Genomic DNA, 14,403 nt, shown 5'->3' on the forward strand with positions numbered 1-14,403 from the left:
ACCTAGCGTTGCCTCAGCCGCGTGATGCAAGCTAAGGGGCAGTCATTCGATTGGGAGTGATGGTCCACGAGAGCAGAGAAAGCAGGTCTTCGATGAGGTTCACGCCATCGTCAGACGACGCGAGTCGCGCCTCGAAGTCGGGGTCTGGATCAGGTGGTATGACTCGCGAGTCACGGGCTGTATGCACTGGGTCGAAGCCTGAAGAATTTCCGAAAGAGCGACCCCGGGGTGAGGAAGGGGTTGCGTCACATGGTGTCAGGGTCCAATGCCACCCCAAGGTACCTTACCTTATCGATAAAAATGTGTGCACTCGCTCACAGACAGCCAGAGATGAACAATAAAGCATTAGGTTAGATGGAGCACGATAGATTAGTAATTAACAGCTATTAGCGAACCGAATACTGGAGTCAAATTCCCAGGAAATCCAGACTTTGGGAAGCACTTGCAGTTGAGGCAGGAATGACGACGTGGCCCTTTCAAGTTTTGAGGTGTGAGGGCAAGCTGCTCATGTTGGCATGTGGAAGTGGGCTTGGAGCTTTGGGTTGCAAAGGAGCCACTGATAAGCGCCAAACCATGATCAGGTTTTGGGTGCCAGTTGCACTCGACAGACTCCAGTCTTCCTTCACCGCGAAATCTTCTTGCAGCTTACCAGCTTTGATGACTCCTGGGTTGATAATCTGATGAGACAGACAGTCGGTCACGGCACCGGCTCGCAGTCAAGCACCGGTGAATTTGCATGCCAGCCAGGCAGCCAGTCAATCAACATGTCCGCGTCTTTAATGCGGGGCTTGTTACCCCAAACAGCAACAAAACAACAACACCAATCTTTCAATGCCGTCAACCCTCTTGACCTCAGCGTCTCTGGCCCCGACCCTAAGATCTTCAACATGGCACCCGTGCCTCTCGAGCAGCAAGTCAAGTAAGATTGCAACTGGCGCGGTACGTGCTCGAGTGCCGAGACTGACTAACATGCCATCGCTAGCTACCAGTCTGTCGCTCTAGTCGCCGGGCATGTCATCGCCGCGGTGCTCCTGACTGTGGGGGTTGGGCGGAGCCTGTACCGGTCCAAGCGCGCTCTTGGCCCGGCGCAGGACACGAGGGAACGACGACACTCGCGCGCAACGCTCATCCCGGTATTTGCCATCCTGGCGTTGTTGAGCTTGGGCAGTGCGAGCTACGCGGCCCTTCAGCACGCTGTGCTATCGTACAAGGTCTGGGCTGGAGAGCGAGACATCGCGGTTCCACTCAGGTACGTCAATATTCTATGGGACATGTCAAAGCATTCACTTACACAGACCGCAGAGTCTATGGAGACAAAGGCCTCTTTCCATTTGGGGAGAATGCAACAGATGTGTACCCAGGTCTTTGGATGACCGACACGCCTGTCCAGCTCGATAGTTTCGAGATTCTGGCCGAACGAGCGCGTCGATTCTGGTGGGGGCAGCAGATCGAGATGGGCCTCATCCCCTGGAATCTGTTCCTGTCCGTCGAGGGTCGCCGTCGCAACATGTCCAATCTGTGGGCGTACTCTCTGCTCGGCCAGCTGGTTTCACTATCGTTTGGACAGAATCTCTTCTTCATCGCACTGCTGCTGACGCCGTCACCCCTGCCGCCACGGGTCGGGCGATTCTTCACCCTGAAGCCTAGCACGTGGACGCCCTCCATCTTCATCAGCGCATCGTGCCTGGGTCTGGCATATGCTGCCTTGTGGAACGCACGTCAAGCAGTCAATAGCCCAAACGCTGCTCCAGCTGTGCTGCTCAGCAGATCGCTCACAGTGATGCCCCTGGTGCTGCCGTACCTGTTGCCAGCAAGCTGGGGTCGCACCTTGACTAGTCACCGCGATACTCACCAAGCCTACGCGACCTTGTTCAAATTGGCATCCCTCGGCAGCTTCGTGCTGCACGTCAAGGTCTCGTACGAGGGCCTGCTTCACAGCGCACCGAGTGCATACTACCACCGCCACAGCAAATACTTGCCGTTTGACATGGAGAAACGATCGGCATGGGAGAGGACAACGAGCGCCATTGGGAGGATCTTGAGCGCAACCTCGGACCATCCTGTGGTTAGTGGTGCTGGCTTCGATGTACTGCTCTCAGGGACGAGCTTGGGTCTTTGGGCAGCTGTGCGCGCGACGGATGTGGCCGACATTCTCGCCGCGTCGATTCCGTGGTACACGCACGCACAGCACGAGAGGGACTTTGAGCATCGCGATGCTGACAAGTCCCCTCGGGCGGTAGCAACCAAGACTCACCATGATGAGCCGGCTCCCTCGCCGCGTCGCCGCGGACGACCTCGCAAGGTCAAGAGAGAGTCTGACTCCGTTAGTGACGCCTCATACGAGCCCACGCCATCAGAGGCTGCTGCATTGGTAGAAGGCGATGAAGTTAAGGAAGCCGGCGAGCTGGACTGGGAATCGAGTGCTGTTGCTTGGGGGCTGACAGCATTGGGTGGTCTCGGGGCCGGGAGCGCGGGGGTGTTGGGCAGTGAGTGTGTTGCGCGGTGATCGCACGTAGCAGCTGGCACTGGACTTCAGGTTGTTGGATAGCAGAGCTACCGCTGGACAAAGGGCAACAGCTGGAGAGGGAGTATGACTACAAGTATGTCAAGTGTAGGCGGAAACGTGGTGTCCTATGAGGCACCGCAAATTTCTGAACGAGCATTGAGAATCTACACAAGAATCAACATAAAGTGTTGTGTCATTACCTTGTGGACGACAAGTATGGGGAATAGGGTTCGCGTAACGTAATTAACGCAACGTGACTCTGGGGAGCTTGAGAGCTGGAGATTCCGGATCCGCCGCCTGCTGTCAAGTGGAGGCTGCATGAGAGGACATGGAGCTGTCGCTGCGTCGGTAACTAATGAGCCGCCTCCAAGCCATCCATCGAAGATTGCAACGACCGCACGGGCCGACAGCGCTCGCCAGCGGCACAGTGGGCACAGTACGTTGGCCTGGCGCCCGTGATATTGAACGAGTGGCGGTGGAACTGACGACCTTTCATGTCCTCGTAATCAAAGAAAAGGTGCAGCAATCATTAGACTCTTTCAAGTATTGGCATACGCTTTCCCCACGCTACGTCGAGTTATGTACATTCCAGCAACCACAGGCAGCAGCAGGCTGCAGGCTCCGAGCTCCGTCTTCCGTGAAACATGACACTGGACAGGAATCGCCGAGAATTGGCCAAGAGGGACGGACAGTGGCCACCGCCTTGCAATTGCTGTTAGTTCTTGTTGGGTGTGACCGTGTGGGCATGAGTGGACGCCGGAACGAGCTCGGTCGAATTCCTGGTTCGCTGAGGTGACGTCTTTTGGGGTGACCCGTGCGTCGGGAGTCGAGAGTCGAGGGCCTTGGAAGCGGCAAATTCTCTTTCGCGACAATTCCCGCGTCTCCCGACTGGAGTGCTACTGCGTAGCCCTTGTCGAAATCATCCGGGGGCTCCGCTTGGGGGAAGAATTGGGTCTGGAGTCGAAAATGGCTCATGCTCAGAGGTTCGCTACGTACAGTACACGATAGGTACGTAACTCGATTACGGTGCTGAGTGCTCACAGGCCTTCCCAGACCCTTGGCGACGATACGTCGGGGTACGTCGATGGGATTGAATTGTTCATGCAAAACACAGCAATGCGGTCATCGTCCCAAGAATTCCCGAATCATCGCCGCGAGCAGCCTGTGTTGAACTCGAGCCTCACACCATGTCCCTGGGTCGCCAAACGTGATAGGGCCGACAAGGTCCTTTGTCATCGTACTGTGTCTCAAGTCTCAAGTAGCGGCGACATTTCTTCAGCATCATTCGGTCGTAGGTCTGGCCGAGGCGTGGGGGTGTCTGGTCCTCTCCCACTCCGCACACATGCTTCATCTGTCAATAGTGAAACTGGTGGCTGGAAGCCTGGAAAGACGCAGCACGGACAGACTTTGCAAGTCTAGACATATTCACCATCCAGAGCAACACACATTCTCCGCCTTGAGAGAAAAATTTCACACACCCAATGCATGTGCGTATGTGTGTGAGCATTCGATTCGTTCTGGAAGACAGACCGGTCCGGCCGGACAGGCGACGGCCATAACGGCTGGGCAGGTGGAAAACTGGAAATGGCTGGGCCGCCAGTAAAAATGCCTAATTATCGCATCGGAACGGTAGCGCCGCGCCCAGCGCGTTTCTCGCTTGCGGCCTTGAGTTGACAGTCTTCCCTGCAGGCACCAGACTGAATCGGACTGGACCGAGTAAATCAGGGGCCCAGGCCCCTCCCATCCCCCCATTCATCCCACTCGTGGCTGCCTGCCTGGCAGCTTCCCGCGAGGTACGTACTCCGTGTCTCGCCTCGCCTCGCCCGCCGGGCCTCTCAATCCTTGGTGCGCATCCTCGCGCTTCGTGCTCTTCAGTTCAGTTGTCATCATCGTGGAGTCGGCCCAGGAGGGTGGAACCGACAGCGCCGACCCTCCATTTTACCACGAATCCCACCACCCATGATCCGCCCAGTAGGCGCCATCATCAGATGCCCAGCCAGGCCCCAGCCCGGTCTTGTCTGCCCGGATCTTGGCCCCAAGAATGCCTGTCTCCTCTCGATCCTCTTGCTGTCTTAAATCCAGGGTCTCCCACCTCATATCTTTGCTCAGTCTACGGTCACCATCGAATACTTATTTACATGTTTGAATCACTCGTGCTATTACCCTCTTCCAACACCTCTCAGAGTCGATCCCAACGTGCAAGCCGCCGCCTCAACTGAGCCTGCCTACCAAATCAAGTAACGAATCTCGCGTATCACGCAACTTCCCCCGACCACCACAACCACCCATACCACCAGTCCCGGACACAGACAGTCGCTCGTCATGGCTATTCGTGATCGAGTTCGCCGTGCCCTGCACAAGTCCAGCACATCAGAAACAGAAGCTATTCAGATCCGGCCCGTCGCCCACGCCAACACCTTCGACTCGGGCTACTCCGGCTCGGGCTCGACCACACCATCCTCCCTCCATCGGGCGAACACAAACCTCACCGCTGCCTCGACATCGCCGAAAGCTCTCTGGTCCTGGACGTCGCGGACCGATCAGGAGAAGGAGAAGCGCAGGAAGCAGAAGGACGAAGAGAAGGAAAAGGCACGGCAAGCCAAGGTCAATGCCGCGAGCAAGGCCAAGAACAAGGGCAGGCCGGTGCATCCCCGCGACAAGCCATTGACGGCCCAGAATCTTAAGCACCAGGAAATGCTCAGCGGCTTCACCTTTGAGTTCGGCTCCAGCCCAGACCGCATGAGCCAAATCTGCACTGATTACGAATGGAGCCCCTGCTGCACACGCGCCGCGAGCATCGACGGCGATCACACAGACGGCAGCTACACAACTTCGGGCGCGTCCACCACCTTGGATTTGACGCGAGCCTAAATGAATTCGCCAAAGACGAGTACGAATTTATCGCATATTGTAAATTCCTTCGCTTCGCTACCCTCGCGTAGGAAACGACTAATTCCCTGCTTTACCCGGTCGCATTCGGTTCTTTCCGAAAAGTGACTGGAGGCGACGACTGGAGGCGCCGCCACGCTGCATTCTGGCCCCCGGGCCCGCCAGCCCGTCTAAAGCCGCATGCCCACGGCGGTTGTGGTGGGCGTGCTCGGGTGAGCCTCGACCGCGCACGACACTCACCACACCAACTCGGCGTGGTCATGCCGACGGTTGATCATGCTTGGCGCGGCAGAATTGATTCTGCCGCAGGTCCTCTGTCGGAGAACAGCGAGATCTTCTGGGCACGTCGCCACGACAATCTCAGCGCGCACATGACGGCATTGCACAGCTCAACAGAGCAGATGCACAGAGCCAGTCACCACGTCCTAGGTTGCTTCGTCTATTCTAATGTTGCATTATGTGCAACTATATTTGACACGACGTCGCATCAACAAGCAAGCGTCTCACTTGGAAAACTTGAACCGAGCCCATAGCTGCTTGAGCCGTATCAGGCGACTATACCTGGCGGGCTCCAGCATGAACAACCAGGTTGTCATCGACTCTTCAATGTTGGTGCTGCCTACTCAGCATAAATATCTAATAGAAGGAAGTGCCCCACGTCGGGACCGACGTCGGCACGGCTCTGATGGTTGTACAACTACAATAGACTTAGACATAGCAGCCGTCATTCATATCGGCCTTGCCATTAATGATACAACGATTACCACCACAAAGACACTGTGTCTGTGATACCTGCATGCGTAGACAAGCACACTCGGATGCGCATACGCCAAATGAGGATGTTTGTTTGTCTGTGCGTGTCAGATGGCCGAGTGTCCCAGTCCTGACCATCGCTGATGTAGTATCGAAGCATGTAACAACTGATAAATTACGAAGACCTTCACTTAGTGAGAACACTTAAAGGTATCGTACTCAAAAAACGTTGTCGGAGTTATTCTCGTCTCGTACAAAGGCAACGAGTGCCCCGGTATCCGGCTCAAGATCAACCTTTGGGACGGTTGACCGAGCGATGGCAAAAGACGGTGCATTCACGTCGAAGAGCAAGTAATTACCTCTATTTGCAAGCGATGCGTACCGCCTTCCTCAGCCAATATAGGCCAGGCGACGCAGGCTTTGGTTCGATATCTTGAATTAAGTTCATGTCTCACACAGAATTTGCCCTGCGCATCGCGAAACCCGCTGCCGCAAGCAAGACGGGCAGCACAGCCGGAACATTCTTTTCGCCGGTGGTCATGGCCGAGCTGTAGCATCCTTGCACGTGACCTTGGCGCACCACCACTCTTGCCCTACCTACCGCCCCACACGCCAAAAATTCACAGCGTCTGGGTGAAGTCGACCAAATCTCCGCCCTTCTTTTCGACCTCGCCCGAAACCATCGAATTCAACAACGAGCACACACAAGGCAACCGACCGCCCAGTTGCCCATCATGTCGCTCGTCTCCGGGGAGAAGACGAACTTCCAGTTCGTAAGTGATCACCACACCACCCTCTTTTTTCACGATGGCATTGCCCAGCAGAGCACGACGGCGGCGCGCGCATTTACTTCGATGGAAACGTCCACCATACATGCGACGAACACATGACTTGGAGGATATTGGCTAACGTGGGCAATAGATCTTGCGTCTGTTGAACACCAACGTCGATGGCAAGCAAAAGGTCATGTACGCCTTGACCAAGATCAAGGGTGTTGGCCGTCGTTACTCCAACTTGGTCTGCAAGAAGGCCGATGTCGACCTGAACAAGCGGTATGCAGGACCACCCACGCTTCGAGCAGAGAGGAGAGAAGGAGTAAAGACTAACAATCGTCCGCAGTGCTGGTGAGCTCACCTCGGAAGAGCTCGAGCGTATCGTCACCATCATCCAGAACCCCACGCAGTACAAGATCCCCACCTGGTTCCTCAACAGGCAGCGCGACATTGTCGACGGCAAGGACATCCACACCCTCGCCAACGGTGTCGACTCCAAGCTCCGCGAGGATCTCGAGCGCCTCAAGAAGATCCGCGCCCACCGTGGTCTCCGTCACTACTGGGGCCTCCGCGTGCGTGGTCAGCACACCAAGACCACCGGCCGCCGTGGCAGGACTGTCGGTGTCTCCAAGAGGAAGGGTGGTTAAACGATACGGCGCGAGGAAGCATCATGATTCTACTACGTTTTGGGAGTGGGATATTAGGCGTGACGGCTGGGTTCTCTACTTTGATGAGCATATTGAACGGATTGCTTTCGGGAACACACGGCTAGGATCGACAACAATGATCAAAAAAGCATTTCAAAAACAATCTGATGTGCATACGCAAAGGTGTCCACGCTCAAGGTGTTTGCTGCTTGAGGACTGATATAGGGGGTATCTATCAACGTTGCATCTATCGTTAGTCTTCGTGTGTCACGGCCATCTCCAAAACCTCGGCCCGCCCCTGCCCCTTTGTCTCGTTCGCAATAAAGTCGGACAGCGCCTTGTACGCGCCCGGCTCCACGAAGCCCACGACCTCCCACTCGGACCCCATGACATCCTGACTTTCCACCTGCTCCACGTAGCCCAGGATCCGGTCCTTGACGGTGCCGGGGGCGGCCGCCTTTTGCTCTCCGTCGTCCTCCTTGGACGCACCCTTCCCGCTGCCGCCGCCGCTGGACTTGACAGCCTGCTTGAGCACGTTCGTGGAGCATGTGACCCTCAGCTTCATGCGTGCCCTGGCCACGGGAATGGGCTGGTGTGCAATGAGTGCCTTCATAGCCTCCAGGGCCTGGCTCTTTGCGCTCTTGGTCGTGACGACGCCCGTCCAGTTGTGCTCCTTGGCCCGCGAGGGCTTCGCGTCGCCCTCTTCGCCAGCCGTTGTCGTCGTCGGGGTGGCCGTGCCACTCGCCGTGGCGCTCTTGTCCGCGCTGTTTGTGTGCGCCGCCGAGCTCAGCATGTCGAGCGCCTTCTCGATCATGCCCGACGTGTACACCCTCTTTGTCCTCGGGTCGACGAGCTTGCTTGCCACGATGCCTATCAACTCATTGTGCACCCGTTCTAGCTGTGCGGCCCGCTCCTTTTCGCCGACTTGTAGTTCGCCCTTTTTCAAAATCTCCAGGATGATATCATCGGTCGATTTCCCCTTGCCAAACGCCTTCTCGATGTCCTCCTTGGGAGCTGTCTGGCCCTTTGACACATTAAGAAACACGTTGGGGATCTGCAGGACATTGTCGAGATCCGTCTCGATGCCGGAGCGGTACTCGAGGACCTTGTTCTTGTAGCAGGCGATCTCGAAGCGCTTCTTGCCCTTTTTGAGGCGCACGAGCGAGACATTTGTGAGTTTGATCTGGTTCGACGGCTGGTTGATCTGTCGTGACATGATGGCGGCTGTGTGTGTGTGTGTGTGCGAGCTCTGGAGGAGAAGACAAGAACCGGAAGCCTCTGTATGTTGTGTTTACCAGGTATATAATGGATGGACCTGGCGCTGGGAAATGACGACGACTGCAGTGAGGATGACGGACATGTCATATTCCCAGGTGCCCGCCCGCCTGAGCACAGCAAGCCTGGGCCTCCAAAATTTCATTCGAACCCCGCCAAAGGGCATTCTTGGTTTTGTGAGTGTTGACATTAAAGTCAGTGGACTGGTGCTTTGCGCGAAGAGCTATATACGCTGCATAGCGGTCTTTATCGGCATTAAAATTTGGAATTGATAATACTCTTCCTGTGAATCAATTACATCGGCAGCAGATAGTACTTATGAAAGCACCGTTGCTCATAAACGACCCCAGCCTACTGCCGGCGTGGTCCTCCAAGTATTGTGTCAGCCTTCCCCCCACCACTGGAGGCTCATGCCCCGCCTTCCAAATTCAGTCCTCAAAAGGACCCCTTGACACTTTGAGTCACAACGGACTGGCCGACTGGGACCTTTCTAGCGAGGGACAATACGAGACTGTGACTCGACTCACCTCACACTCCCCAGCGCTCGATCATTGACCATCGACCACCATGGCCGATTCTTCGCAGCCTGTGCCACCGGCACCCGCCGACGTGGAAGCCACCCAGGCCACCTCGGGCGGCCAGAAGATTGATCCCTGGAACGTCTCTGGCGAGGTGGGAGAGGATGGCAAGGTCAAGGCCATTGACTACCACAAGCTCACGAATGAGTTTGGCACGTCCCTGATCGACGACAAGCTCCTCGAGCGCTGGGAAAAGGTCACGGGTCACAAGCCGCATCGGTTCATGAGACGGCAGATTGTGTTCAGTCACAGGGACCTGTCACTCATCTTGGATCGCTACGAGAAGGTGAGTTTCTCAGCATGGGATTGAATTTCACCGGCTACACCGTGGCTGACATATTGGCACAGAATGAACCTTTCTACCTTTACACGGGGCGCGGACCGAGCAGTGACAGCATGCACGTAGGCCACACTCAGGTGTTCGACTTTGTCAAGTAAGGAGGCCAGCCCATGAGGACCTCCCGCAAATAAAGCCATGTTCCTAACCTTGCGTCCAGGTGGCTGCAGGACGTTCTCGACGTGCCCCTAATCATCATGTTGACAGATGGTGAGCCTTGCTTTGTCTCTAAGCGACGCGACAACTTGCCAGTCAACTGACCCGTTGGCAGATGAAAAGTTCCTCTTCTCCGAGAAGCGCACCGTCGAGGAGGTTATTGGGTACAGCAAGACGAATGCCATGGACATCATTGCCATTGGATTCGACCCGAAGAAGACTTTCATCTTTTCCGACTTTGAGTATGTCGGTGGCGCATTCTACCGCAACATTGTGCGCTTCTCCAAGCGCGTGACGTACAACACCGCAAAGGCAATCTTTGGTTTCGACGGAAGGTCGGTGGCTGTCTCTGCTCGCTGAGCTGTGCGTGCGTGCGTGCGTCAAGGCTTACTCTGTCGCAGCTCCAACATTGGCAAGATTCACTTTGCCAGCATCCAGGGCGCCACCGCCTTTGCGACGTCCTTCCCGCACATCTTCGGCGCGGACGAGAAGCGCGTGGCGGGCATCCCGTGCCTGATCCCGTGCGCCATCGACCAGGACCCCTATTTCCGTCTCACGCGCGATGCGGCGTACGGCCTGCGCTACGCCAAGCCCTCCCTCATCCACATGCGCTTCCTCGATGCCCTGCAAGGGCCTGGCTCCAAAATGTCGGCCAGCGACGCCAACTCGGCCATCTTCCTGAGCGACACGCCGAAGCAGATCAAGACCAAGATCAACAAGTATGCCTTCTCGGGCGGCCAGGAGACGCTGGAGGAGCACCGCGAGCTGGGCGGGAACCCCGATGTCGACGTGGCGTACCAGTATCTGCAGTTCATGATGGACGACGACGAGGTATGAGGCGTTGCCTGCGATGGGAGAGTTGAAGGCTAATGATGGTAGGAACTCGCCCGCTTGAACCGCGAGTACAGGAGCGGAGAATTGCTTACTGGCGAGGTATGTCTGCCACATGACCCCGTCCCCCTTGTCAAAGATGGCAAGCCGCTCATACACACTGTGTCTAGATGAAGAATGTCTGCATCGAGCACTTACAGAAATACGTCACGGGGTTCCAGGAGCGCAGGGCCAAGGTCAACGAGGACGTTGTCAACGAGTTCATGGCGACGCGACCACTGGAGTGGGCCGGCAACCCCAACGTCCCGCGCGCCGACCTCGTGGTGCCTGTCAAGGCCGAGGGCGGCGAGTCGAAGGAGGGTGGTGAGGTTGGCGACGGCAAGCTGTCGAAGAATGCGCAAAAGAAGCTCCTGAAGGAGCAGAAGCTGGCGCAGCAGAAGGCGGAGAAGGAAGCGGCCAAGGCCGCTACACACGCGTCGTCATAGAGATAAGACAAGAAGTAGAGATGCTTGCAAGCCTACAGTCGCTTTTTTATCTCGTCGCGATCTCAATTGTTCCATCTTCAAATTCAATGGGCGATAGAGTTCCAACTTTCGGCACGATGTCGTGGATTGGCACGAACCCCGGCCGAGCGACGGTTCGGATCCGGGGCCGATAGTACACGAACACTTCACCACCATGTTTACCCGGCATCGAGCTAGTCCACTATCAACAATAGATCGGTGCCGCGCCGTCGATCAACGGACTGCAGGGTGTTAGTCGAAGGATCGCTGTGCCGGTAGGCAGGAAGATATTACGTCGGTCAGCCCCGTCAGTCGTGCACGATGAGCTCTCTTTTTTTTTCTTCTTATTTTTTTCTTCCTTCAGTGTGTTCATCGCATACGGTCACTCGATCGTGATTATATATCATTTGGTCAAGATGCGTCTCTCCCAGTCTGCCCTCGCGTTGGGTGCTGCCGTCGCCTCGCCGGCTCTCGCCCAGGAACAAAAGGTTCTGAACGGCGGCAAGCTACCAAGTTTTGACTTTGGTGCCATTGACCAGGATAGCTGGTGGTCGCCCCTCGAGGATCTCTGGGGTGAAGCTTCCAGTGAAATCAAGGCTACCTGGAACGAGGTGTCCATGCTGGTGCCTGGTGCCCTCGAGACGTTCAAGAAGGCGACGCTCGCTCAGCCAGAGCCAGCAACGAGGCGCCCCACGAGCGACTATGAATTCCACGTCAAGGGCGTCGACGTCGCGGAGATCGTCGTGGAGACACAGGGCGGGACGCACCGCAAGGTGGACGGGGATTTGAGCGACTATGGCCTGAGGGTGAAGTCGGTCGATCCGTCCAAGCTCAAGGTGGATGATGTGAAGCAGTACTCTGGTTATCTGGACCAGTACGAGGAGGACAAGCACCTCTTCTTCTGTAAGGACATCTCAACGACGCGGCACTCGAGTATGGATAAGAGATGAGAGGCATGACTGACCAGACTAGGGTTCTTTGAGTCTCGCAATGACCCCAAGAACGACCCCGTGGTCCTTTGGCTCAACGGTGGTCCAGGATGCTCCTCGATGGTGGGCTTGTTCTTCGAGCTTGGTCCGGCCCGGATCAACGAGAAGCTGGAGCCTGTCCGCAACCCGCACGCTTGGAACAACAATGCGTCCGTCATCTTCATCGAGCAGCCGGTCAACGTGGGGTACTCGCACAGCCCCAAGACCGTCAAGGACTCGACGCAGTCGGCCAAGGACATTTACGCCATGCTCAGCCTGTTCTTCCATCAGTTCCCCGAGTACGCGGCGCAGGACTTTCACCTTGCCGGCGAGTCGTACGGGGGCCACTACATTCCGGCCATGGCGGCGGAGATCTTGTCGCACACGCACCGCAACATCAACATCAAGAGCGCCATGGTCGGCAATGGCCTCTCGGACGTGCTCACGCAGTACGCCTACTACAAGCCGTACGCCTGCGACGGGGCGGGCGGCTGGCCGGCGGTGCTCGAGGAGCCCGAGTGCGAGGCCATGGACAAGTCGCTGGACCGGTGCCAGTCGCTCATCCAGCGCTGCTACGACACGGAGAGCGCCTGGACGTGCGTGCCGGCGCACCTGTACTGCAACAACGCGCTGATCCTGCCGTACACACGGTCGGGCCGGAACCCATACGACATTCGCGACCCGTGCGAGGACGAGGCGAACCTCTGCTACACGGGCATCAAGTACGTGACCGACTACCTCAACCAGCGCGAGGTTATGGAGGCCGTGGGGTCCGAGGTGGACCACTACGGCAGCTGCAACTGGGACGTGAACCGGGACTTCACGCGGACGGGGGACTGGATGAAGCCGTTTTACCGGCTGACGGCCAAGGTGCTCAAGGAGATTCCCTTTCTCGTCTACGTGGGTGACGCCGACTTTATCTGCAACTGGCTGGGAATCAAGGCGTGGGTGGAGCGGCTCGCGTGGGCGCACAAGGATGCCTTTAACGAGGCCGAGCTGGGGTTCCTGACGTATGGCGGGGAGGACGAGGAGGATGGCGAGAAGTACGGGCGCGTCAAGACGAGCCACAACTTTACGTTTGTCAAGATCTTCAAGGCCGGGCACATGGTGCCTTACGACCAGCCGGAGGCGGCGAGCGACATGATCAACCGCTGGATGGCGGGCGAGTGGACAGCCTGATCTGGGGGTGGAGTGAATGCTTGACATTGATGTGCAATTTTTTTGTTGATACGTACGTACGTCTGTAGTGATCAATTGGGTGCCAGAATAAGACAAGCTTCCGAGGATGTTGGTCAGTCCGACGCTACCCTTTCCAACGATCGGTTACGCACGCACGGTACCCTACGGCGGCACGGCCTAGGGTAGAAAAAGTGCCTCCGTCTCTCCGAAGAATAGAGGGGCCAACGGTCCCGGGGAACGTCGAAAAAGCCTATCAAGGCGACCCACCCGGATTTGTTGGGAGGCGGTCATGCAGGTTTGCGCGGCGATCAATTCCAGCGAAGAGGCGTCGCCTTGCTGCGCAGACTGTCCCAGCTACCGTTGCCAATGAGCCCATGAGCGTCTTGAACAGATGGTCTAGGCATTCCTCAGCTTGCAAGAAGCAGCACATTCGGACCTTTGGTTGTTCATTATCACTAGTATTGGTAGCTTGCGAATTTGTGCACTTGGCAGAATGAAGCTGGTGTCCGTCATGTAAGGGTCCACCGGCAGCCACTAGCGCCTCAACAACAAATACAGCCAAGACTTTGATCTGTTAGTGGACTGCAGGATCCTTGGTGATAGCACTATCAGATACAAGTCCTCGGCGACCCCCACTGCCTGATCGGGACCGCCCCACCGCTGGACCCCTGGCCGTGGACGTTCCCGAGCCCCAACTTCTTCTTTTTTCTTTCTTTCACGCCGCAAGCCCTCATGTTTCTGGAAAAGAGACATGTGCTCACTGCGCGCGCCCCCAATGCCGAGGTAGCTGGGACGCATGAGGGAGGGTCCCTTGCGCAGATTCCCAGGGTCCGATCTCACATGAAGACCGTCGGCTGGGAGTCGACCGAGCTCGAGTCTGTCTGCGACTCTGTCGCGATCTGATGGTGATAGCAGTCTCAGAGCAACAGCATTTGAATGATGAGTTGGCTTCCCAAGTATACACGAGACACCAGCCAAACTCAGTTTCTGTAGCTCAGCAGAAGAACC

At 56.6% G+C, this 14,403-nt stretch overlaps 6 protein-coding genes across 6 annotated transcripts; 5 read left to right on the forward strand and 1 right to left on the reverse strand.

Moving 5' to 3' along the window:
* Positions 1–779: 779 nt before the first annotated feature.
* On the forward strand, positions 780–2,637 carry J7T54_006059 (uncharacterized protein; the record flags this gene model as incomplete). The annotated part of the gene is made up of 4 exons (XM_051503330.1): positions 780–919; positions 983–1,249; positions 1,303–2,486; positions 2,552–2,637. The coding sequence occupies 4 exons, from the start codon at positions 780–782 to the stop codon at positions 2,635–2,637; spliced, it is 1,677 nt and encodes a 558-aa protein (XP_051366576.1).
* A 2,191-nt stretch (positions 2,638–4,828) lies between these two features.
* On the forward strand, positions 4,829–5,377 carry J7T54_006060 (uncharacterized protein; the record flags this gene model as incomplete). The annotated part of the gene is made up of 1 exon (XM_051503341.1): positions 4,829–5,377. The coding sequence occupies one exon, from the start codon at positions 4,829–4,831 to the stop codon at positions 5,375–5,377; it is 549 nt and encodes a 182-aa protein (XP_051366577.1).
* Positions 5,378–6,882: 1,505 nt separating this feature from the next.
* On the forward strand, positions 6,883–7,568 carry J7T54_006061 (uncharacterized protein; the record flags this gene model as incomplete). The annotated part of the gene is made up of 3 exons (XM_051503352.1): positions 6,883–6,921; positions 7,070–7,200; positions 7,268–7,568. 3 exons carry the CDS (start codon positions 6,883–6,885, stop codon positions 7,566–7,568), a joined length of 471 nt encoding a protein of 156 aa, XP_051366578.1.
* Positions 7,569–7,821: 253 nt separating this feature from the next.
* J7T54_006062 (Ribosome maturation protein-like protein) lies at positions 7,822–8,784 on the reverse strand (the record flags this gene model as incomplete). Its single annotated transcript, XM_051503363.1, has 1 exon — positions 7,822–8,784. The coding sequence occupies one exon, from the start codon at positions 8,782–8,784 to the stop codon at positions 7,822–7,824; it is 963 nt and encodes a 320-aa protein (XP_051366579.1).
* A 626-nt stretch (positions 8,785–9,410) lies between these two features.
* On the forward strand, positions 9,411–11,230 carry J7T54_006063 (Tryptophan--tRNA ligase; the record flags this gene model as incomplete). Its single annotated transcript, XM_051503374.1, has 7 exons — positions 9,411–9,707; positions 9,770–9,855; positions 9,919–9,968; positions 10,030–10,249; positions 10,316–10,745; positions 10,794–10,847; positions 10,916–11,230. The coding sequence occupies 7 exons, from the start codon at positions 9,411–9,413 to the stop codon at positions 11,228–11,230; spliced, it is 1,452 nt and encodes a 483-aa protein (XP_051366580.1).
* Positions 11,231–11,664: 434 nt separating this feature from the next.
* Positions 11,665–13,395, forward strand: J7T54_006064 (carboxypeptidase y like protein a; the record flags this gene model as incomplete). Its single annotated transcript, XM_051503385.1, has 2 exons — positions 11,665–12,151; positions 12,221–13,395. 2 exons carry the CDS (start codon positions 11,665–11,667, stop codon positions 13,393–13,395), a joined length of 1,662 nt encoding a protein of 553 aa, XP_051366581.1.
* Positions 13,396–14,403: the final 1,008 nt, after the last annotated feature.

Source organism: Emericellopsis cladophorae (assembly GCF_022114955.1).
Source record: "Emericellopsis cladophorae strain MUM 19.33 chromosome Unknown NODE_1_length_1489480_cov_119_871856, whole genome shotgun sequence".
Classification (NCBI taxonomy): Eukaryota; Fungi; Ascomycota; class Sordariomycetes; order Hypocreales; family Bionectriaceae; genus Emericellopsis; species Emericellopsis cladophorae.